Source organism: Cydia strobilella, chromosome 6 (assembly GCF_947568885.1).
Source record: "Cydia strobilella chromosome 6, ilCydStro3.1, whole genome shotgun sequence".
Lineage (NCBI taxonomy): Eukaryota > Metazoa > Arthropoda > Insecta > Lepidoptera > Tortricidae > Cydia > Cydia strobilella.
Genome location: NC_086046.1, coordinates 14,629,433 through 14,655,765, shown reverse-complemented (window position 1 = coordinate 14,655,765; position 26,333 = coordinate 14,629,433). Strand labels below are relative to the sequence as shown.

General features: G+C 37.4%; 1 protein-coding gene across 5 annotated transcripts in view; it reads right to left on the bottom strand.

The window, feature by feature from the left end:
- The window catches only part of LOC134742486 (RNA-binding protein Musashi homolog Rbp6), a 699,530-nt gene that overhangs the window by 371,861 nt on the left and 301,336 nt on the right, over nt 1-26,333 (bottom strand). For all 5 annotated transcript variants that reach the window (XM_063675698.1, XM_063675697.1, XM_063675695.1 and 2 more), the window contains exons 4-5: nt 26,033-26,117; nt 9,707-9,748 (exon numbers count right to left, since the gene is read on the bottom strand). In XM_063675698.1, coding sequence (XP_063531768.1) covers nt 9,707-9,748; nt 26,033-26,117 — 127 coding nt within the window. The remainder of the gene's footprint in view (nt 1-9,706; nt 9,749-26,032; nt 26,118-26,333) is intronic.

Below are 26,333 nucleotides of genomic sequence, written 5' to 3'. Positions count from 1 at the left end.
GGAGACGAGGCGCTCCGCTAGAGCAACCTCAAAGCACCACCGGACTTGGGTGCGTGCAGAGAGCGCCAGACTTCGCCAGGAACACAGGTAACCTTTTAAGGAGCACGATCGAGGGTTTCTTGATGGTGCGGGGCCTGGCTTGGCCCCGCACGGACCCTTACAACTGATGTTCCTTTGTTGGGAACTAGAAGCAAACTGAATTCAGATGTCCGCTGGGCCGCTTATATAGCTAGCAATAACATTTTCTAGAATTCTTCTTTACTTCGTTATTAATTTTGAAAATATTTGAAAATATTTGTTCACCAGTAACAATTTTTAGGTAAAATTTAGAACAAACTAATTGAAAACTATACGACCTAAACTTCATGCTAAGGAATTTAGAGTAATTTAATAGTTTGACGGATTATGTCGAAACAAAGAAACAAATATGTCAAGGAAAATTTATAGTGAATTTTAGGTCGATTAGCTTTGAAATTATTATAAAAACATGAAATGATTAGAAAAACAGCAAGGTAAGTTTCAGGAATTATGAAACAGCAAGCGGGGCAGAGGTTTCAGACTTCGCACGCGACAGGAAAGTTCGCGAGAGCTTTAAGCATCTCCGTAACGTTATCCTGTGATTTTCAGGCGCAGATCAAGAAAATAGTAATTTAATTGGAGCCAGGGAATGCAATTTTAAAAGGTTCGATCAATTGGATTCTTACGCTAGAAACCAAAGAAGGGAGGAGTTACAGAGAAGTAATCCAGGCATGCAAGGTAAAACACTACATTACCCCAAAAACCACGGAAAAAAAAAAACTTTTACGTTAACTTCAACGGGAAAGTTTTTTTTTTAAATTTTTATTATTATTGTCTAATATACGTAAAAGTAGTGCAAAGTGAGGTGAAGTGCTAAAGAAAACATAGAATTAATTATTAAAGAAGAATTAGTGCAGGGTATGAGATGAAGTGCTAGAATAAAGTTAAACAAAATGAAGTAGGGAATTTCCTGTCCGTTCATACCTCTCTTTCAAAAATCACGCGATTATCCATCTCAGACATGAGTAAGGGGTTGTGGTTCACGTTCGATGACTCACACTCCTAAGGAAAAACTCTCAATGACCTATGGCTTGTTTTTTTTTTTGGGAGTAGTCGGCCGCTCCACTGGAAAAAATGATGAAAAATATATACAATCTAGTCGGTTTAGAGCCGACGAGAGTAAGAAAAAATAGAGTTAGTATCTACTTAAGTTGTGGTAGGGGTAGACCTACCACGAGTATTGGGCATAAATAGAATGACCAAGTAGCTTAATATATATATATATTTTTTTTTATATTTTAGATTGGAGAACCGCTCCGGAAGAAGATGCCATGCGAGACATTGAAGTCTAGTCGCAAGCTGAAGCATATTAGATGCCTGGAAATATAAGATAAAAAAAAAAATAAAAAAAATAAACCTAAGATGAAGTGATGAATATTAATTTAAATAGGTATTAATAAAAATTAAGTTTTGAAGTCCTTAATGTGCCATTTATTTCTGGACCCATTAGGATCTTCAAGTATATAGACAAGAGGTGAGAGTTTTTGGATAACTCTGCATTTGATATATTTAGGGGCCAGTTTGGCACTAAAATAGTTGCCGGCATTGCTGAGGACGTAATTTTTCCTCCAAATTATATCGCCAACCTCAAATTCCTTAAAGGATTTTCTAAGGTCGTATCTAGTGCTGTTTTTAGAGTGTGCCTTAAATAGGGCGACTTGAACTTTATCGAAAATTGGGGATAAGAGCGCCAGGTTATTGGCATAAATATCTCTAGGAAGGAACACTATTTCGTCAAGATTTTGACAGTGTGAATAAATAGAACCACAAGGAATAGTTTCGCGTCCGAAAACCAAAAATGAAGGCGTGTAGCCAGTTACTAGGTTAGTCGAGTTATTCATAGCAGACTGAATTGTTGGGAGGTGAGTATCCCATGATCTATGATCATCACCAACCAAGGATGCTAGAGCAGTTATTATGGTTCTATTATATCTTTCTGTCGGGTTAACCTGTGGACAGTAAAGGGGATTAAAGTTAGCGAAGGGTATTTTATATTTATTAATTAAGTTGTGGAACTCACGTGAACGGAATTGAGGTCCGTTGTCCATGATTAACGTTTGTGGGACTCCAAAAACTAGAAACACGAAATTCTCTAGGTAGTAAATTATGTCTGGAGCTCGGGCACGCTTTAAAGGAAAAATTATACTGTATTTAGTAAAATAACAGTTTATGACTAGTATGTATTGATTTCTTTTTCTAGTCATAGGTAAAGGGCCTAGAAGGTCAAGGGATATACATTGGAAGGGTCGTGAACAAATTTTTGGTTTGCCCATAGGACCATAGGGTGAATGATTGGAGTGTTTGTAGGATAGGCATGTTTCACATGTAGATATGAGTCTAGCCACATCTTTAAACATGCCTGTCCAGTAATAGTGTTGTGAAAGTTTCTTGTAAGTCTTGAAGGTTCCCAAGTGAGGTGCCGACGGAAGTCCATGAAATTTTTCAATCAGCGACTTTCTTTCTGCAGGAGGTGGAACTTCTTTCCAAATGAAATCATTCGATAAGGAGTCTTGATTGCACCTCTGACGGAATAACTTGTTGTCTTTGAAGTTGTAGTTTGGATAGCTGTCGGGATTGTTTTGACAATCTGTAACAAGTCTGTTATAAAGTTCTTCGTCGTTGTTTCTATGCTGATTTTCTTGGACTATAGGTGCTGTATAGTGAAGATCCGAGTCTTTGTTATTGAAGCGTGATAGTAAGTCTGGGACGACATTATCCTTACCTCGTTTGTGCTTTAGAATGAAGTTGAAAGTTGAAAGTCTGAGAGTCCATCTGGCAAGTCTTCCTGAAGGATTAGATAAATTTGAGAACCATTTGAGGGCTGCATGATCGGTGTATACCGTGAACTGTCTGCCGTTGTCGACGTAGCATCTCCAGTGCTCCAAAGCAGTAATTACAGCTAAAGTCTCGCGTTCAGTGGTTGAGTAGTTTTGCTCGTGCTTGTTCAGGGTCTTGCTCATATATGCGATGACAGCTTCTTTATCTTCATGTTTTTGAGTCAGAATCGCGCCGATTCCGTAATTTGAGGCATCACAATGGACGGCGAAGGGTTCTTCAAAGTTAGGGCAGGCAAGGACGGGAGTTGTAGCCAAGAGTTCTTTGAGTTTCAGGAAGGCTGTGTTAGCTTCAGAAGTCCAAAGGAATTTAGGAGCGTTCTTACCCGTAGCTGCTAGCTTGTTCAGTGGTGCTGCTATAGTGCTGAAGTTAGGTATGAACCTTCTAAACCAACTGCAGGTGCCGTGGAATCTTCTGATTTCTTTCTTCGTGGTTGGTGTAGGATAGTCTAATATAGCACGAACCTTATCAGGATCAGCCCTTAAGCCTTGTTCGTCGACGATGAATCCCAAGTATTTGAGTTCCTTTTTAAAGAATTGACTTTTTTCGAAGTTAATTGTTAGGCCAGCGTAAGTTAGTTTTTCGAGAACTTTTAGTAAAAGGGAGATATGTTCGTCAAAAGTTTTGGATACGATAACGATGTCGTCCAAATAGCAAAATACCTTATGTTCGAATTCTGGGGTAAAGAGTGTGTCCATAAGCCTTTGCTGCGTTGCAGGAGCGTTGGTGAGACCAAAAGGCATGACCACAAATCGGTACATTCCTCTGCCGGGAACGTAGAATGAAGTTTTGTCCTTGTCTGGAGGATGTAATGGAACTTCCCAGAATGCTTTAGCGATGTCGATGCTAGACAGGTATTTAGCTTCCCGCAGGTGATCCAAGATCTCGTTCATGAAAGGAAGGCTGTAGGCGTCACGACGAGTGATGGCGTTCAATTTCCTACTATCTACACAGAAACGCCACTCACCATTCTTTTTAGGGGTTATAATAACCGGTGATGACCAAGGGCTCTCGCAGGGTTCGATTACCTTCCAAGCGAGCATCTTGTCCACTTCGTTGATCAGCGCCTTTTGCTTCTCAGGAGAGAGTCGATAGCAGCGTTGTTTAATTGGAGGGGAATCACCGGTGTCAATCTTGTGGCAAACCAGGTGAGTTCTTCCAAGTTCGCCCTTTTCTTCAAAAGAAATCTGCCGAAAACGAGTAATTATATCTTTAGCGATGTTTTTCTGTTCAGACTTTAAGGCTTCGAAAGTAAAGATTTTTTCTTGTTCTAGTGTAATCGTGTTACACTTTAAGTCATCAAGAAAATTAGGTTTTAGTAAATCAGGAATCAAGTCAAAAGCTTTCCAGAAATCAACTCCAAGAATTATAGAAGGGTGTATTTCCGGGAATACGTGAGCTCTTATTGCGTGTGTTTTATTGTTAAAAGTCATGAGCAAGTCTATATGGCCAATTGAATGTAGTTTATTCTTCTTTTTGGCTGTAGAAACTGTAGTTGGACACGACTTAGATAAAGGATAACCCATTTTCAAAAGGCCGAAATGGGAGTTATTGCCCAGAATGGTTAATGAACTGCCGCTATCTAGTAAGCCAGAGAAGGGAATGTTATCTATAGTGAATGTTAAAAATGGTCTGTCACTATCTTGTTCTTCCTCATAGAGAACTGAAGAAATTTTATAGACAGTGAAAAAGTTACGAAGATAAGACAGCCAATCTTTCCAATCATTTGCATTAAAGTAATGAGCTTTATCTAAGTCGCGCTGAGTTAGTTTTTTGGAGAAGAACTATTTGAAGGATTGCATTTAGGGCAATCAGGGGACTTGTGACCTTTCAGACCACATTTGAAGCAAATAGGATAGTGAGGTTGGTTACAGGTGCTAAGGGAATGTCCATTGCTACGGCATCGGACGCAGAAAAGGTTAGCAGTAAATTTATTATTAATGCTATTTACTTGCTTTGAGAAATTATATCTGCCAGGTCTAACCTCCGAATTGAATGCAGATTTAGAATTATAATTAGAAGAGAATTTGGAAGTTGATGGAGTAGGCATATAGTTGAACTCCGAAGCCAGTTGGTCTACAGCTGGTTTGGGTTCTGTGAAGTTGCGGTCTCTGTCCAAAATATGTTCATAATTTTGGCATGCCGCTAGGAGTTCATCAATAGAATTTATTTTGTTGAGTGCAACAAAAACTGAGTAAGAAGGACGTATGTTTCTCAGGAGGATTGCCAGTTGTTCAGATTCCAGCAATTGCTTATTAAGGCGAGAGAACATGCCGTGCATAATGGAGACGTAGATAACGATCGCTTCACTTTCACCTTGCGTTCTAGCGTGAATAGCAGTCAAAAGTTTGTGATCGTAGTCCGTATTTCCGAAATCTCTAACTAATAAGTTAGAAATATCGTCCCAGGAAAGATCTGGTTTACGGATTTTTTGAAAGCGTATCCAATGAAGGGCTTTATCAGTGAAGATTTCAAACACTAACTCAGCAAGACGTTCCTTTTTAAGGTTGCGAGAGGTGCTGAATTCTTGTACCTTTTGAAGAAAAGATTTTGGGCAAGAGTCACCATTATAAGCAAGTTTCTTCAGCTCAGAGATTACGTTCGAAGGAGAAACAATTTGGAAGGTCTGTTGGCCGAGAGATTTTAATTGTTGGGAGTTAGAAGTAGCTAATGATGTCTCAGAGGTCTCGGGCGCGGGAGCGTGTTGGGAAAACTGAGGGGTAGATTCCGCTGATTCAAATAGTAAGCCTTCATAACTGTTCTCCAAAACCTTGAATCTTTCAGAGAGAGTATTAAGATTATCTGCAAAAGGAGAGTCATGATCTAGATCAATACGATTAAATCTATAATGTAAGTGATTGATAAATGATTCCAACCTTTTAGTTGCATATAGCGAAGGTTTCGCTTGAAGCTGCTCAATTTTTGCTTGTATGAAGGTAAGGCAAGTCTCAATCTGTAATAAATCTTCCTGTGGAGGAATAATGGAATTAAGTACCTCCGATGCGGGTTGCGATTGACCCAAAACCTCTGCTTGCTTTTTCAAGGCAACCAAGTTTTCCCTAGGTTCCTCTAACCTAATGCGAACCTCATATTCTAGCTCTGCTTTGTTTAGATTAGCGTATTTAATGGTGCGTGCCATATTTGACTAAAGAAATAAAATAAAAAAATTAAACAGAAAGAGGCCGAAAAGTTATTTAAGATTTAAAGACACGGATTCTGTCTATAATTTAGAATTTAGAGGGTTAAGAAAGCCGGTAAATTTAAAAGTTGGGCGCCAAAACTGTGACGTTACTCCCTCCTCCACGTATATTGGAGGAGTGAGTAACGGAGCTGGGAGTGAGGAGGTAGAAAGGAAAAGATAGATATAACAGGGGTAGGTTCTTTATTTAACGGCTATTGTCTAAATATGACACGCTAACAGATGGTTACAAAAAGAATAAAATAAAGTTTATAGTCGCGCTAATAGCACGCGCAAGGCAGGAGCACGCACACGGATAGGCGCGCTGATAGCACGCGCAAGGTGAGGCGCGCTGATAGCACGCGCACAGTAAGGCGCGCAGATAGCACGCGCAAGGGTAAGGCACGCAGATAGCACGCGCAAAGGTAAGGCGCGCAGATAGCACGCGCACAGTAAGGCGCGCAGATAGCACGCGCAAAGGTAAGGCGCGCAGATAGCACGCGCAAAGGTGAGGCGTGCTGGCAGCACGCGCACAGTAAGGCGCGCTGGTAGCGCGCGCACGGTAAGGCGCGCTGGGTAAGGCGAGCTGATAAGCACGCTCTTCGAAGAGGCGAGGCGCGGTGACAACACGCGCCTGTTGAGGCGAGGCGCGCCGATAGCGGGCGAGGCGCGGTGACAGCACGCGCCTGTTGAGGCGAGGCGCGCCGATAGCGCGCGCCTAGGAGACGAGGCGCTCCGCTAGAGCAACCTCAAAGCACCACCGGACTTGGGTGCGTGCAGAGAGCGCCAGACTTCGCCAGGAACACAGGTAACCTTTTAAGGAGCACGATCGAGGGTTTCTTGATGGTGCGGGGCCTGGCTTGGCCCCGCACGGACCCTTACAACTGATGTTCCTTTGTTGGGAACTAGAAGCAAACTGAATTCAGATGTCCGCTGGGCCGCTTATATAGCTAGCAATAACATTTTCTAGAATTCTTCTTTACTTCGTTATTAATTTTGAAAATATTTGAAAATATTTGTTCACCAGTAACAATTTTTAGGTAAAATTTAGAACAAACTAATTGAAAACTATACGACCTAAACTTCATGCTAAGGAATTTAGAGTAATTTAATAGTTTGACGGATTATGTCGAAACAAAGAAACAAATATGTCAAGGAAAATTTATAGTGAATTTTAGGTCGATTAGCTTTGAAATTATTATAAAAACATGAAATGATTAGAAAAACAGCAAGGTAAGTTTCAGGAATTATGAAACAGCAAGCGGGGCAGAGGTTTCAGACTTCGCACGCGACAGGAAAGTTCGCGAGAGCTTTAAGCATCTCCGTAACGTTATCCTGTGATTTTCAGGCGCAGATCAAGAAAATAGTAATTTAATTGGAGCCAGGGAATGCAATTTTAAAAGGTTCGATCAATTGGATTCTTACGCTAGAAACCAAAGAAGGGAGGAGTTACAGAGAAGTAATCCAGGCATGCAAGGTAAAACACTACAAACTACACAAAATATATATTATATATAAAACAATTCAGTTCTACAATTATTTATTCTTCCCGTTGTGAAAATCTTAACGAAGTATTAGTAAATGTCGTTACTAAGTAACTTTGCACAACGTGAACTGTAACCGACTGATCTGCCCGTGCAGCTGTCATAACCTCCATACGAATAAATCTTCAAACATTCCGCAGCTGAATTCAAAATTACCTATTTTAGGTATGCGGTTTTTAACGTGGTCGCTTTGAGGAGCCCCATTTGCAACTATGTTGAACAAAACGGAATAATAATAGACGCCGTGAGCCTTTGATATTAAACTCAATTTCATGCATTTATTAATAAATAAGCTAAAATTGAAATTCTGGAATGGATGTAAAATTTGGCACAGACGGAAACGGTTGTGTAAAGGGGTGGATGACATTGAGTAAGCTACCTAGCGCTTAGAATGACACTTTTTGAATTCAAATGCTTGATTTGTTGATAGAAATACAAACATCGCCTGTAACATTTGAGGAGTTCCCTCAATTCCTCATGGATTCCATCGTCAGCACTGGATTATTCACAAAAATGAGACCAATCTGGAAATATATACTTTCAAACAAAAAAGGAGTTCTGAGTACAAATTCACAAAACTAATTCGGCCGATTTAATAACCCTACTCCTTTTTTAGGAGTCGAATCCCTTATATTCACTATGCCAGTTCTTGATGCTTGATGATGATAGTTTTTAATAGGTATTGGTACAAAATCAAATTCCAAATCATAGTGAATATCAAAACCAAGGCAAATATAGATAGATAGATTACTCTTTATTGGGACACCTCAGTAAAAGATACAGCTCAGTAAATATATTACGGGTCAGTCACGTATTTTAACATCACACCAACATGCGGGTCGACGCATCGGTCCGCCAACGCGTACTCCCGACGAAGCTCCTCGGTATGAAGTGAAACATGTCGAGCAAATTCCACTTAAAATACGTGGGTATGTCTGAGTCTCACTGAAGCTTTGTTATCAATAGTTATTTGTGCAACAAGAGAGGAAAGTTGGTTTTTCTTGCGAGTGTTTATTTAGAATCCCGAGAAAGCGAAAGATTCTAAGGTAGAATCTTGAGCGTAGCGAGGGACTCAAAAACACGAGATGTAAAATAACTTTGCTCTCGTGTTGCACACATAATTTTTCACCTCAGTAGTGAGAACATATTAAAGGTTAAAATGTATTTCGAATTACACAGAATAAACAGAAAAAAAAGTATTATAATATGTACGATACGATAAGATACGATACGATACGATACGATACGATACGATACGATACGCGACGAGACGAGACCGGACCGGACCGGACCGTACCGTACCGTACCGTACCGTACCATACCATAAAAAAATGTAATAAAAGTATGAAGTTCATGGCCTTCACTAAATTAAAAAGCTACATTGTTTCACTCCCTGGAGTGACGAAAGTAGGCTTGTTTGAGCTGCTGAGGTGAAAATGTTTAAAATTAATCACCTTCCTTGCATCATCAATTTTCATATTTATGAAAGATGTAATTTGATATTCATATTCGCATGAACTAAGAATCAGATTGCATTAATAACTTATTATTATTTTTTTAACTTTAAAAGCTATTTTTAATGTAAATACGTTACATTCAAAATAACTTCTATTCTAACTTTCCTTAATGCATTTGGTTGTAATAACTACATTTGAATAGTTAGTAATAAATAATTAAGTATCTATGTGCAGAGATATCATAGGAAATAGACTCGATACGTTATTACACGATTCAATCAGGGGTCGGCCTCTGACTGAATCGCATCCAGGTTAAGGATGGCCTCAAGATCACAGCCCGCATACTAAATTGTTAGCCCTTATTTATGCATCGTAAGCCAACATCTTAATAGCGAGCGAGAGTTATGTCCAGCCTAAAATAATATTTTGTGTAAATGTTTGAAAATAAACAAGCAGCGTTCAAGCGGTATGCTTTACCCTCATAATATGTCGTAACTTTGCAGTACAAGGCTGCCATTTTGCGGCGATTTAATGTCGCAATGAGTTTATTTACTCTAATGGCAAGTTTAAGTTTCAATTTATTGCTAACCACAATGATATTATGAATCACTTACCTTTGGATGTGCTCTTCTGGGAAAGGCCACTTTAGGATCAATCTGGAAAGAAAATTCACCATTACATTTTATGAATATGATAGTCTTTATTATGTAAATTTGTCTCAATATTAAGCGGAGTTGAAAATAAACGTGGAAACGAAATTTTCCGTGGAATCATAACGTTTTACAGCGTAGAGGTTTATAATTATTATAACTAGATTGTAAGCAGAGTGAATAAGGGTTTGAGTCACGCAACACTAATTAATGAATGTGAACTAAAAACCAGTTTTTCCTGCCAACTAATCATAGACCACACGTCGAGTTCGGGACGAGCTCGATAAATTCGCATCGCTAGCGCGGCTGCATCGTCCAGGCCCAAAATCCAGCTAGCAAAAAAGCATCGGACTGAAAATCCTGCGCCGCGGTCCTGTCACTCGATTTCGGCCCTCGTCTTTTTCATGTAACCGAGCGCTAGTATTTCATACGTAGCACTGTTTAAGCCCTCAGATTTTCTCCGGCCGCAGCCGCAGGTCTTTTTACTCGTACCGCGTCACTGCTGACCGTTATAAACGCAAAATATAAACCTAAAGGAGCTACCTTTGACATTTTTAGAGGTAAAATGCTTCGTGTCCACTAGCGTTGATCATTTTGTCTTTTCTGCGTACTTTGGATTGCAGCGGGTTTTATGTTTTAAAATTAGTTTTTGAGTTTTTTTTTGCTTCACTTTACATCGGAAAACTTTAAGAAAATATAGCAGAATAAATTATGAATCTCGTTCTCTCTGACAGGAAATTATCAAGCGAATCTGAAATAATATTGAAAGGTACTAAAAAAAATCAGCTTAGAAGGTATAGTAATTAATAATTGTATGTATGTATGTATTATGTTTATTAGTGTCTTATGTATTTTGTATCCAAACCTCATTGTGTAATGTACTAGGTATATGTATGTTACCGTTGTTTGAAAAATATATATACAAACTTTATAAGAGAATTTCTGAAAAATCTTAGAAACGCTATACACAATAGTTGCGCAGGCTGTAGGCATCCGCGTCCGCGTAATTACGAAGCAAGCGTAAGAGAATAATTTAAAAGATTTTGCCCAAGAGGACTGCATTATTACAATATCAGGGAAAACGGCTTTACAGCGTCATTCATACATTCTTAATTATTTAATTATCTTCTGAGTGCGCCACGGAACACCGCAACTGCAGAAAATCTACCTCACTTATTTGATTAAATTGGATTTTGAGAACGAATTAAAATTTTCTAGTAATTTCATTATGCAAGGTAAGTAACACTACATACGTAGCTTATTTTATTGTTCTTTGCAATAATTATAATCATTTTCGGAGTACGGATATAATATGTCGTCGTCATTTTTTGAACATGTTTAAACTGTTTTTTTAATATGCATTTTTTTTCTATATAGACTCATATTTAATTTCAAAACTTATATTACTCATATCATATAAATGACCAAATACCGTTTCTGTGTTTTTTTACACGACTGCCCAAAAAAGGAGTGTATTGTTTTGTATATTAGTAAGTTTATAAAAATTATAATATGGAAATAAACAATAAAATAAAATAAAAACACAACGCGAGGCCTCTAGAATTTTGAATTCGCCTAGAGATCAATCACTTTTGAATAGTTAGATTTTCAATTGAAAAATTATACAAATATGTTATAATGAACGCTTATTATGTGGCCACAAAAACCCTACACACAAACAAAACGAGGACTTGTAAAATGTAGCAAAGCTTTTAACCCCACGCAAGCAATTTTGTAAACGTTGTAAAATGAACACGATAGTACACAGAGCAAGCAGAAAAATCATAAAACCCCAGATGGTGGCGTTAAAGCGATTAAGCGGGTCGATGATAAATTTTAACGAGTTATTTTAATGGAGGCGATCGCAGTCAGTGGCTATCCAGCAGCCCGCGTCATCTGCGTCGATAGAAAAATAAAAGGTAACATGCCAAAGGGTTTTCATTATTTCGCTTTTAGCAATTTATTTTCGTGCGTAAGTTTGGATAATAATTTTAATTGCAAAATAATTACGATCTTTCGAACAAACGTTTATCGCGAAACCAATTTTTCGAGCAGAGATAAAGTTTATCCTGACTCCGATCATTCGAAGGAACCTTTCTATCAATCAACTGTTTTACGCAATAGCGATCTGTCGCATAATCGTGCATCGCAAGTTTGTAATTTGAAGTCCAAAGTCGCACTAATAGAGGGAGTTTATGGTTTTATTCTAAATATACATGTATAAAATAAGTTTTCGTTGTCTTTTTACACCATAATTATACTGCACCAAATTGACGCATTATTCCTATATTAAGTACTAGCTTCTGCCCGCAACTCCGTCTGCGTGGATTGAAGATGATGATTGATAAAAACTGCCAAATTTCATCTTAATCGGTTCAACAGTTAAAGAGTGAAAGGCAACAGACAGTTACTTTCATATTCATTAATCACAATTTTTTTACTGACAATGAGTCTTCTTGGTGACATTACGTCACATGCGAAATGTCAGGACAAATAATAATGAGTATACGCGATTAAGTCTTATATCTCATCAATGTAGAGGACCCTCTATTTAGTCCGTATCCTAAATACACCCTTTATCTATATTTGACAATTAATTGTAGAACCAAATTTCCAAAAAGAAAGCTTTCTTTTAGAAATAAGGATAACTGTGTACAGCCACAGTCAGTCAACGAAAATTAAGTACTTACCTAAAAATACAGATATAACTCAATCGGTATAAAGATAAAATAATGGCTTATTATTATTCGGGCACCTAAATTATTAAACAAGAACTTTCATTTGACATTTCATGTATCATCGGACAGCAAACGAGTCCCAGTCATCCCACAAACGACTACTTAAAGGAAGTTTTTAAAACAAACATCAAGACACTCAAACTACTCCTGCGCAAAAATGACAACGAAACATCGAAACGAATGTGACATTTTGATATGGAGCCATTTGCGTGATTACAATCGACGCAGTGGCGCACCCTCCTTAGCCACCTTCACCTCCCCCTTCCTACAACTTCCCTTTGCGATAAAGATTGACATCCCTGCTTTTAAATTTTAACTTATCCTATGTCAAACACCAGAAACCAAACCAAAATATACCATAAAATCGACCAGCTAAAACCGAGATTCGTTTACAATTCTATTGAATTTTAGCTTGTCATCGTAAGGAAAGATTGTAGGAGAAAGCACATTAGTAGGATACTACTAAGGTTGGAAAAGAGCATGTTAGCTTTATGTAGTCAGAGCGATGTCATCGACATAAAGTCGATTATGTTAAATTTTATATTAAGCAAACACAATATCGGGGTCTGACGCGGTGAACACGAACGCCCGCAAAGTGAGTGTACAAAGCGTTTGCTCACTTTTTCACGGATAATGTGTGAATTCACTAAACACATAATCCTATTGTACTTCCATCGAGATCAAAGATTACAGTTTTATTGTTGTATGAAATGCTACGAGTACTTTGATGTTCTTTACTGTAAATTATAATTTTGGTGTTTTGTCGTTTACAGGCTTTATAAATACTTTCGACTTATCGTTTAGAAAGTTATTCATGGCATAGGAAATACACCTGCACCTGTTAGATGTAAATGCGCGAATTGTGAAGATATTATTATGTTTAGGGATCCATGTCCTACTTCTTTTACTTAGAAATTTAGTCGTTTTTATATGCTACGGCGGAAATCCAATCTGAAGTTACAATTAATATCACGAATATATTTCTATAAAGTATCCAATTATGTTTCAGTGAGTGCGAATCAAAGTAAATAGTTGTTTAAGCTTACAATAATTAACAATCATCCGGCGCTTCGGTCAAAATTAGGGAGCAGCTGTAGTGCACTTTAAGTTACACATGTAGCGCTTAATGACGCAGGTATACTGAGTGAAAATGTTAACTAAATATACGTGCAGACGACACGTAAATGTCGCAGGGGCGGTATTAAGTGGGGACCGCATCATTCGGTGTTCAGCCAGCACCGCGCACTCTAACTCCGCCTAATTGGAACGAATTTGGCTCTAGGTGCAATACTCGAGTTGGCTCAAGATTAGGGCGAGCTATTGCAAGTATATTCCGGACCGTTCCTTCTGAAATATTTGATGTGCAATGTGCGACTTGCGGAGTTGCGGCCCGTGAAGTGCCACCGCATTGCTCGCGCCATCGCCCACGTGCGCTTCCACTAACTTGAATTAAATTAAGAACAATATTTACCCCCGTAGCCAAGATAAATGATATTGCACCGTTTAGCCAGAGTTTATGCTTAGTGACGCCTTATTGTACCCACATTCTTAGAATAAGCTAGTGAAGTGCCTCCGCAGCGCCACGAAGAATAAAATTAATATGAGCCTTGTTGAACAGTAAGAGAAATACGAGTCTGGGAACCACCTCCAGAAGCACGATTTAACGAGCCACGACTTTACCGTGTAGACAAATTGCCGTGTTAAGAGGCGGCATTAAACTATGCCATTGTTGTAGATTTAGTAATTTTTAAATACGTATAATTTTATCTTTAGGGGACTCCTGAGATAAAATCAGAAAATACTTTACGCAGATGGTTAGCAAAATTGGCTTTGGTTTAACGCTACGAAACCAAGCCGTGGGTAATGACATCGCCAGGGAAGAGGCTCGACAAACGTCATTACTGGGGCACGCATAAATATGCAAGGCAGGTAACGCACATTTTCATGCGACGTCGCAAGAATTTTATCGCTCGTTTAATTCTGTAAGAAAAAAGTGGAATTCTTCCCGGTGTAACACGAGACAGGCGGCCGCGTGGGAACCGGGACACCGGCTCGAGCCTACTCCTCACACCTAAGTGCAACCGAAATATATTCTCTCCATTTTGTCAGATATTACTTTCTCTTAAATACCAACGTCGAAAGCGTAAGCGGTGGATGGGAAGAGACGTAATCTTATCCATCAGTCGAAAGCTCATTCGTCGGGCGCTAATGTGGGTGCTTCGCATACCTAGTTAGACGCACCTATTAACGTGTATTTTATTCATTGCCCTTTTCCTTCACTGTTTGCTTGTAATGTTTTCCGACGACCACTGTGAGCGTAGTGACTGGGCTCTAACGACGCTCTTTTTTCGTAATACCTTTACTGACTTTCTTGCTATTTATTCATCAGTTGTAAGTTTGTTCATTAATAACGCGTCTAGACATTCTCAAAGACCCTCGTGCTGTAAGAGATTGAAATAATCTCTTTGTGGTTTTAGTTATAATAGATTAGCAGCAAAAGTTAGCTGCAGATATAGTTTATAGTCAAATATTGTTAGCAACAGCTGCATAAAGGCCAGCAGTCACGACGTTAGCTAAGTCATGTCACTTGAGGACTCTTGGGACTAAGACCACTCACTATTCCCTTCGAGTTACGAGAATGTGACCACAACGTTTAATTGTAATCGAAGTTACCTAGTAGGATTTAGTTGGTGGATTGTTTATTATTTGTACAATTTAAAAAAGAAAATCGTAATACTACTTACTATTACTAGTTACTACTTTCTATGTTTTGGAGCGTGAGAAAGTTGCAGGCACTTTCAATCCAGAGGTCCTTTAATATTTTATACGATGCTTTCGTAAAAACTGATGCCTGCACCAATTTTCTTGCGCCTATAGTGTGCCATAGCAAAAATCAGAATAGCGCTTGGAAGATGGTGAGTATTGTCATTTAATTTTCATGAAGAATACTTTATCTACGTCACATTCAATGCAGACTGTTATAACTCTCCGCAACGCAACAAATCAGAATGTCGCAAGAAATTAAACCTCGGCGAAAGCATTTACAAAGCTTAGTCCTTTGAGACTTAAAGAAAACTACGAGCTGACGATGAAAAAACATCGTCTAGTTGCGTGGTGATGTTGGTCTATCTAGAACTGTGCGGGCCGACCGGTAGACATCCGGCACAGATATTTGCAGTCAAAACAGACTTAGGGCGCTGGCTCCACTCTGCGCATGTCACTCCGCCTCTGTATTATTTAGTAACTCCAACGAGCTTCCGATGTTACTTTATTCTATTGTACAACTGTATCTATGCCGGTTCCTGATGTCCGAGCTCGGGAAGTTTGCTCCGAACTGACACGACTCGGAGAAACTTTTCGTGCATAGAATGAATGCCTGTCAGCCAAACGTAAATAGAACTGAGATGCTTAGCCGGTGTGTATAGCGCTTGCAGTTGGATTTCGATATAAATTATAAGCACAAATTGTTAAGCCGTTTGTGGGGAATGTAAAAATGTTGGATGTTGTATGTTTGTATTTCATCTTCTTTGTAATGTTATAAAGTTTATTTTATGTATTTTTCACGAAAACTATTTTACACAAATATTATATAAATAAAATAGGAAATTTATCCAACAACACTTGTGCGGCATGGCCTTGTAAGTCATCATGACATTTTACTTTTAGCGCAGGCGCAGGTTAGATGGCGCTGACGCCACCGCAAAGCGCAAAGTGGACGCGTTCGATGATAGATAAGGCCGTGTTGTACGGTTGCGTTCGTGGCCCACAAATGGTCTCGCTGGAAGACCAGGGCTGACTTTAGGATTAGCATTATGCTGAGGCGGGACCATTTCGTGGTAAACTATATATAGTTTTGTTCGTATTTTTTTTTGTAATACGTTTGTATGAAATGTAGTTTGCCATGAATAAATAAATAATCCTTATTTTTATTCCAAAAATAAACATTTGAAAATATACAAAAATTGACGCTATTAGATTTTTAATGTACATATTATATTGAATTACTCGGAGTGAGTTCAATATCTTGTAGTTTGTGTTGATACGAGGGTATGGCGGCGTAGGTGAAGTAGTGGATGTTATTCGGGGACCGGGTGCAAGTAAAGGGCTCTATATTAAGCATTCCAGAGCCCTGATCTCGTCAGGTGAGCGCGCCGCACGGTACATGAACTCAACTCAAACTTATTATTTCAGAGCATGCAACTCCTTTGTTTTTCGTCTACAATCCATACATGTACGTATAATATCTACCGACAGACTCTAATCCTCATATTATATTCTACAAATATTTTCTGATTCTAGGATTTAGTGCGTTACTATGCTTATTTAATGTCAAACCATCGACACTTATAATTACTTTAATTAATGCGTGGTTAAAATTTGTATCAAGGACAGTAAGAATACTAATTACGAAAAAAATCTCCATTTTTGCAGTTGGGACTACGTAGCGTAGCGGCATTTTTTGTTTTATCTGGTGCTCTGTAAAAGCTGCCCGTTTTAAAACTGCCTTTAAATCGTCCATCATTAATGAACTCGTTATAACGTTAATTGTTGCCACAATCGCGCCGTGGCGGGACATTAAAAATGTATGTACACTATTTAAAGATTCCCATTTCGCGGTACCCGCGTGTAGGCGATTTACGAACGCGACTGGCCCAGTGCCCATTAAGGCAGATTACGGACGAAAAAAAACCTCAACGAGCTCTTGGCGTTATGAGTTAATTTTGGAAGAATAACGCGGGCGTCGGTTAGTGTTTCCCTTTATTTGGTGTTCCAGCCGCTCGGTTTGTTTAAACGGGTAATCCAGTGCAAAAACAAGCCGAGGCCGCCCTATACGTACGGCCTGTGCTTGCGGTGCTACACCAAATGTATGTTGCTCGCAATTTTGGCCGAACGTTATCGCCAACGATAAAATCACTTAGCGCCTCGAGTCGAGTCTAGTCTAGTCTAACTGCTACTTACATAAAAATCTTATTTTCCTATATTTACACTGAATCAAACAAAGATATCATTTATTCAAATTCAGATATCAAATTTATGCGCGGCAGTGGGAGACAAGAGTCAGTAGGAAGAAGGACGTAAATAATTGGTAATTATGAAGTTGAAACCGAGAAAATAGATATTGAAACCCCAAAACTAAATCTTATGATGTACCTTTATAAAACGACGTAAACGACGAAAAATATTTACTAACTTGTATTCCCCTAAACTCTTTAGAGCCGTGCTACAGCATATAATGACGAACTTACCATGGTCAAAACGAGGCATTAATATAATTAAGTACCATGATAAACGACCTTAATGAAGCAAGTATATAAATTGGACTAGAAATGAACCTTAAAAACGAAAATTATGACCAATTCACACATTGTACCAATTTTAGTTGAAGTTAAATTAAGGGTTTCACCTCGGAATGAAAGATAATAAGCTGGAAACTCGTATACACCTTCGTTATGACGTATTAAAGGTTCTCTTAAAAATCGACGCATAGATCGTGTGCGCGTTAGAAGTAATTCAAGGTCAAATGTCATACAAATCAGTTTTTCGCGGATATCAAATTTCTATAGTTCCGATGTTATTTACATGTAGAAAAGAGTTGTAGAGCATAAAATTTTCGACAATTAGGTACTAAAAATGTTTTCATGCGATTAGCCGTTTGGATGGAAAAACGTTGGTAATTTTTCCATTCAAACGTTCTCGACATTTTCCTCTGAATTTTGGCCCTAGATGAATATATTTTTTTTAATTAATTACCTGTGTCGGTGTGTTTTGCTGCTTTTGATTTACTGGTTTTTAAAAGAACTAGGTTACTTCAAACAGCGCTAAAAACGGCCAAAAAAATGCGCCGTAAAGAGACTTGTAGCATTCAAATTCGGCAACGATAAACGCAAAAATAAAAACGGTCAGACACAGATAATTTCTTTCTCATTCCGTTCCCAAAATTTCGTTACGTTTAGTTTTTGAGGAGGAAAATGCCGAGAACGAAACCTCGATTTCTGATATTTTTACGCAGTATTTTTCGCCTAAGCTGCAGTTGTACTTATCGGACTAATTTTAGGAGCCGCCCCCGTCAGCGCGACGGAGATATTTACCTAAAATTCTCAAATCTGAGAAGGGGCTCAGCTGGTATTTCCTCTTAAGGTACCTATATAGCTGCACCAAAAGTTACTTCATGGGCTGCATTGGAAAGGATTTATTTACATGGACGGCGGCGATTCCCTGCAACCACCCGGTGTCGTATTTTCGAATTCAACCAGAGAGCGCGGAACGTGGTAGTTGACAATATGAATTTATGATTATGGGAAAGTAAAAGCGTTCAAGGCGAACGTGATTCGACGTCGCAGTCATTCGTAAACAATCAAGAAAATTATAAAATGCAAAAAATATTATTAAATACTGGTACTAGGCAAACATGAGAATTCTTGGGAGATTCCAACTGTCAAGTTGGCAAAATACTTACATAACAAAACTGATTCAACATTTTATCAGTATACATATATTATATGTGTGTGTGTGTGTGTGTGTGTGTCATGTGTTCCACCGTAGCGTCAAAATTACTAAGAACCCAGAGAATGTCATCCTAGAAATAGAAGTGACAACTATTCGGCATTAGCATGTCCAGCGCTGGAACGATTACCTTATGTCATTTAAGTTATATCAAGTCAATAGATTAGTTTTTATGACCTGGATACATATTTTTGAAAGTCGGCTTTGAAAGAAGAGGATTTTTTTACTAAGTTAAAAACCGTAGTTTCACTAAAGCTTTAACACTTGTGGCTTGTCATAGGGATAATCTACAGTCGTCAAACTACTTTTGACTAGGTACTATGGTACCCTCATAAATTTTTGAAGTATTGTAAGTAATAGCAAAGTGTTAAATTATCTATAAAATGTAATGTTCCTTAAGTATAATGTTGCTCGTTGGAATACAAAACAAATAACACAATTTAACCATTTTGTCTTTTACACGAGCACAATAATAAAAATCCAAGCTATAAATAGACGTAGCTAAGTTTAGTCTCGTTAAGGCTCACTAGGGCCCCACACAGTTCCGGCCGCGACAAAAGGGAACCCATCCGGACCCACCGACCGGCGGGAAGAGGGATTTTTAATTGGCCTCGAAATAAAAAGCCTAACTTACCTATGACAGTCACGCTTTTTATGGCGCAATTTAAATACCCAATGAAAAGATTTATTTATTAATAGTTGTTAATCTTTTTTTTTATTTACTTTTACAGCTGCAAAAAACTTAATGTATGGAATGTTATTATTTTTTTACCTTTTATTTACTTTTACAGTGTTATTTTTCAGTGTTATCAAAGAGAATTATTGTTTTTTTTTTAATAGCCTATCATGTTTCCTAATGCTGGGCAAAGGCCTCCTCTTTCTTCCGCCACTCATCACGGCTTGGTGCATGCTCCCGCCAGTCGCTGCAAAAAGCGTCGAGGTCATCCCGCCATCTCTTTTTTGGTCTGCCTCTGCCCCGACTATAGTCTGCGGTGTCCATTCGGTAGCCAGATTGGCCTACCGATCTGGGTGCATACGGCACATATGTCCCGCCCAATCCCACTTCAGCTTAGTCATTTATTTATTGCAACCATAGTATAGTACAGATCTTAATAACTAGGTACATTTAGAGTCATATGGGCCCTGGCAGGGCATTGCAATGTCATACATATTTTATTATTATATTTTTTTATTTTATTTGAATGACTTGTAAAATGTATTTTATTTTACCAATAAAGATCTGTATATCTGTATATCTGTTAATTTACAATAATCGCAATCGTTTACTATTCTATTCTTATTTGGTACTTATTATGCAGGTTTTTTTTATTCCGTATGTAATAGTCCTAATTTTATACATTATATCACATTTTGTTATTTATGTTTTTACAACCATTAGCTTAGCGGCCTTAACATCCACATCTACGATTATATTATTCGATTTTTTTTATATACACTAATTACGGTATATATACGGTACATTATGATAAAATGTTTTAATAGGTATTAGATAGTAAGTTAAATATTGTTGTCTCCTAACAGGGGGTCATGAATTGACTAACTTACTGTAACATCTTATTATGTAATTATGTTCATGACTGTGCAAAAAATGAAATATGAAATATTTACATGTATTTATGCATTGTTATAGCAGTTGCATGCTTAATATTAAAATGTAGTAATTTTTATTGGTATAAAAATAAGGCATAACCCCATTTATGTACCGTTAAGAAACAACGAGTAATAAATTATTAATACATTGTGCAACGAGAGTCAATAGATTTTTTTTAAGACTCAAGTTTACAATCGTATTACAACACAATGTTTTTCATCACACTTGCGTGGAAACAAATTAAATTTCACTTGAAATAAGTGCTAAATACAGTAAAATTACAGATATCGTCAAATTTTTTTTTTATTGTTTGAATTAAAGGCATGTAAGGTTCATACGGCCTACAGCCACGATTTAAAATTGTGTAAAAGATATACCAGATACATATTGAATCGTTCAAATTTTACTTTTTAAATCATAAACAAAAGAAATGATGAGAAGTTTTTTTTCTGTGTTAGGATGGAAATATGAGTATCTAGTAATAAACAACATAAAATAACATAAAAATCATAGAACATTTCACATTTAAGAAGAGTTAGATACACATTTTTTGAAAGAAATGCTCGTTTTACACTTTTCATCCATTTATTTCCGATTAATCTTTCCCGCTTACGATGCAAGGTACCTACCTTCTAAAGATCGGATTTCAAAAGCCTGTGTTTATCTACATCTTGATCAGTCACCTAATACAGAATGCTCAATGCTCAGTTGCCATGTGAATGTTTGTGTCATATGAAGCAAATGCAATTGGAAGTGTACTAAAGGTAGCTTCAGTTTTGGCATCTTGTTGCTTCCGGTGAAGTGTCTTTGGATGTTGACATTTGATCGTGTCTACGAATGTCTGAGCTACAAATCTATATATCTTTTGCGGTTATCTTTGCTTTTGAACAAGGCATCTCTTGATTGCCTACATCAGATCAATATAATAAGATCTATCTATCTATAGAGAATAAAAAATATTTAGGTATCTATTGATTGGCCATTTTGGACGGAATATACACTGCCTCGGGCGAAACTTGAATTCATGACTGCGGGATACCAGCCCGCCGCGCCGTCTACCAAATGAGCTATCGATACTTACCTTAGAGACGCAGCGACTAATTGTAACATTTATTTCGGGCTATTAGGTAAATAGTCAATGTTCGTATATTAAATTAATTGAATTTATTTATGTGCTATTTGAATTAAACAGTAAAGTGTCACTAGTGATATTTTCCTAACGGTACCTATAAATAATTTATCTACACTAGCTGACACTTGCACTTGTGCTGTTTCACATAAAAAGTGGAAATAGTAAAATGAACGATGGATACTTGAAATAGAACACATCGTGAAGTGTACCTAAAGTACGGAAACCGAAGATAATATTCGATAAAATAAAAAATAGCCCGCATTGAATTTATATCATAACCGCTTTTTAAACTTCGTTAAATTAGTTCGAAACGTCACATTGCGTTAACGCGCCGGTCGTGCGAGTAACAAAGTGCATCATATTTTCGAACGGCGGTTATGAAGCCGCATAAAACATCGAACATTTCCCGCGTAAGTGAAAATTTTATTTTTACGCGAAATATTCTGACGGCGTAATTTAAACGTCCCGTGATTTAGAGCGTTACGCTGCGCCGCATCAAAACCCAGGAGCGGCATGCATATTTTAAGAATTAAATATTGATTATTTTGCTCTCAGTGCATCTCGCTCGCGCTTATTCTTTGGTCCCATGACCATGCATATGTAGTCACATCAATATCAAATAAATATTTTTTTTTAAATCTGAATGCTACTTCAGTACCTTTTAAATATTACATGTTTTATATTGTTAATAAGAAAGGTAGGTTCCAACAAGCATTTCTGTAGAACGTTAAATACTCGTAATGTAGGTACTATTTATTGGTAATAACTAATAAGGTATTAATGAACAACATGTTGAAACATTAACACCATTTGCGCTCGTACGAAGAAAATATATTCGGATACAAATAATAAGATGGATATATAGTTACTTTGATGCAAATCCGTTCTTGTATAAAAAATATTGTTACAAAATTTTGATCTCAAGTTGCGTTAGGAACGTGGGTTCACAAACGCTATTTGGACGAGATGAGAGACTTTGTTCCAAAAGGCACCTACTTCAATGGTCTTTTGATCGTCGCATCGATTTTGATATACATACTTAATTCATAATTTAACTCGTATTACAAAATAAAAAAACTGATGAAATATAAAATCATTTCATTATACTTTTTTTTTACTAAATTGTAAGTGTAAATTTCATTTGATATCGTTACGTGACGTACGCGTTTGCATTGTCTCATTTTGTATGGGATTTTGAGTTTCCAAATCGTCCCGTTTGGCGCGCTGTTCAAAATCACATACAAAATGAGACTTAACGCAAGCGCGTACGGCCGTCACGCTATCGAATGAAATTTACACTAGGAGTTCAGGAGGTATCAGTAGTTAACTATGTACTTTTGAATAAAATGAATGAATGATAATTTATAACAAATAATTTCACGGTTTAGGCTCACTTATTTTAGTCACTCGCGCGACATGTTTCGGAGAGGCTAGGTCTCCTTTCTCAAGCACTAATAGTGCGAGCAGCGTTGCGATGTTGAGCGATGGATTATATAATGTTAGTATGTCTCACAACAGTTTAAATTCGATTAATTTATAACTGTTGAATTTTTAAGAGCACTGGAGAAATTCATCCTTATAAATCGAAAGTACACATTAATACAGTCCTGTTTATATCGATGGCCTCCGCTGGCCGTCCCTCTATTTCTCTGTCGGCTTGTCAGGTATTAAGTACATGAACATACAGGAATGAACATTTTTACAGTGCATATTTGAATTACAGCTTTAATAACAAATCAAAGTAAGAGAATTGAAGGAACTAGATTTCTTGTATTTATTATATACGGTCTGGACATAACTTTATTGATGAGATAATAATAGCATTTTAACACATATTATCAATTTATCAGGGCTCGAACTTTTAGTGTACATAACGTAAAAATGTAGTCATTTTGCACACAGGATAATGTAGCAAATAAAATAAGTTTTAAGGAACTGGGTACAGTAAGATACAAAGTGAAGAAATGTCTCTTTTGACACACGGATCTAAACCATAATTGATCCTGATCTAATTTATATCCTGGTTTTAAAATCAGAATACGCCTAAAAGACACTGATCGTTTATAACCTCGATTTTCGCATTCATAATTTCTGTTTGGAAATAAGTATTAAAGTAACTGCACTTCACGAGTCAACAAGAGCTGTTGTTTATTTTTAACTATTTTAAATTTTTACAAGTTGTAACATAAACGGAAAAAGGCACATGTGCACGCCGCCCGTTGTTCAATCGTAAATATTATATAAATATTGATGACGCAGAAAGCAATAATGTTCAGACATACTCCCGAAAAAATGCCCGACAATTTACGACCTAAAGACATGCGATTAAGTTTTCCGCTTGGAGGCAGCATTTAGCCGACATTGAAACCGGCGATTTTTATATCGATAGGCAACATTTTCGAAACGCAAAAGTCGTGCTTAATATTATATAGATTTTATAGATGTTGAAGATACCCTGAATATAGCGTATGGTTGTTACTACTTGAACAATACGTTGTATGAAATCTTAAAACTATCAAAAAATATTTTATAAAAATTAACAAATAAAAATAATAGTGTCGTGATACCGTGGATTATACTAAATAGCCTCAGTTTTGATATTAACAGTTAACAGGTTAATTTTAACAACAAAATGATAACGAGATTATATTATAAAACAAGTTATCGAGTACGGCGCGTGAATAATTTAATCAATACTGGTTTAGAAAGGATGACGAAAAAGCGCTGCTGGCCTATCGGTAATAACGTGTGACTTTCAATCCGGAGGTTGCGGGTTTAAACCCTGGCTCGTACCAATGAGTTTTTCGGAATTTATGGATGAAATATCATTTGATATTTACCAATCGCTTTTCGGTGAATGAAAACATCGTGAGGAAACCGGACTAATCCCATCACTTTTCGTGGGGTAGTCACACAAATCTCTGTTTTGACATTTTGCTGGGACGTCAGTTATTCGCGACCACGACCAGTGAAACTTGTGTCGAAACGTCGGTAAATAATGGTAACAAAATAAATTTGCGATAGACCCGTTTGTAAATGTGATTTAATCCCATCAAGGCTTAGTTTCCCCTCTGGCACCTCTGGGTTGGAAGGTCGGATGGCACTCGCTTTTATCTACCATTTTTAACACGCTATTAACTAAATGATCAAGTCTAACCTACTGAAAAACATACATTCTAATTGTATAACAATAGATATACCACCTGACTAAGATGTGATCACAGCAATATATTGTTGTTGTCTGTGGCAACTATCACTAATAGTCTCAGCAAAAGCTAAAAGTACTAGTAGTACACAGCAACAGCATAATAAAGAATATGAAAACATTAATTGTAAACAAATACCTACTTAGAAATAAATCCACTATTGCGATCTTCCGCGTTCGTTTTATGTAAATTGAGAAAACGCTCTCTCTTCCCGCTCGATTTGCGAGGCTTCGGCTAATCTTCCGCCAGTCGACTACAATTTAATCAAAGTAAACAACGACGGGCGCTGTAATTTATCTAGATTATTTCGTGGCGAGCGATAGTAATCGACTTTTTTCTCCATCCGTACACAGAACGCGCGGAATGGGAACTCGTAATGTGTCTCGAATCCCAAGATACAAAGATGATTATTATCTACATAAAAGGTTAGACGTTATATGTATAAATATCAGTCTTATATTTGAGCTCCGGGATTTGGCGCAACTATTTGGTTTTATCGAAATAGTTTGCCATAATAAAGCATTCGCAACAGTTGACCCATTCGTCTGTTTCAGGGACGCGAGTGAGTGCGTGATAAATTGCCAATGTATGTAATAAACGACCGCACTTATGGTTTTAGAATATGTTATTTAAAAACCACCCCCGATAAAATAATAAGTATTGTAACACTGAATGGATAAATGTCACTGTTTGTGCCTCGCCTTAAAAAAGTAGGATTATGCTGAAGGTATAATAAATGTAGACCTCAAAAATATATTCGATAAATATAATTTTCTTTAGCACTAATAATTTAAAATGTCTCTCCACTGAAGAAGCGACTTACACAAATGTGTCACTTTGGGTATGTAAATAAAATCTCCCAAGAAATCATGGCTTAAATTGCTACAAATAATATAACACGCGTTGGAGTGACGATTCTATCGTAAGTAGTCGATTCTAACGGCCTATGCATAATACATAGGTACTCATCCGATTGTGCGCTTGCTAAGGGAGTACAATTTAGGAAGCTTTGTGTATAAGTACTTAATTCAAGTTTTTTTGACACGTTTACAGATTAGACTGCATATTAATTACATTCTTACTACAGTAATTACTTACCTTTTTGCCGTCTAATTCGTGTGTTCCTTGCGCTAATACTTTATCTACACTACCAGAGTCTCCGAATGTGATAAAGCCAAAACCCCTGTAACAATAGAAAAAACACAGGTTATTTCGGGAAAATCAAATAATCGTCGGTGAACATAGCACATACACTAACAGTAGTATCCTCTAGCGGCCCATCATGAAGAAAAATAGGCAGTCAAACTTGAATCAACGATATTAGGAAATAAAATTACATTTGCTCTGTTTTAAAATGGAGCGAAATAAAAGAGAAGCAAATCTGTTACATTTAATAATG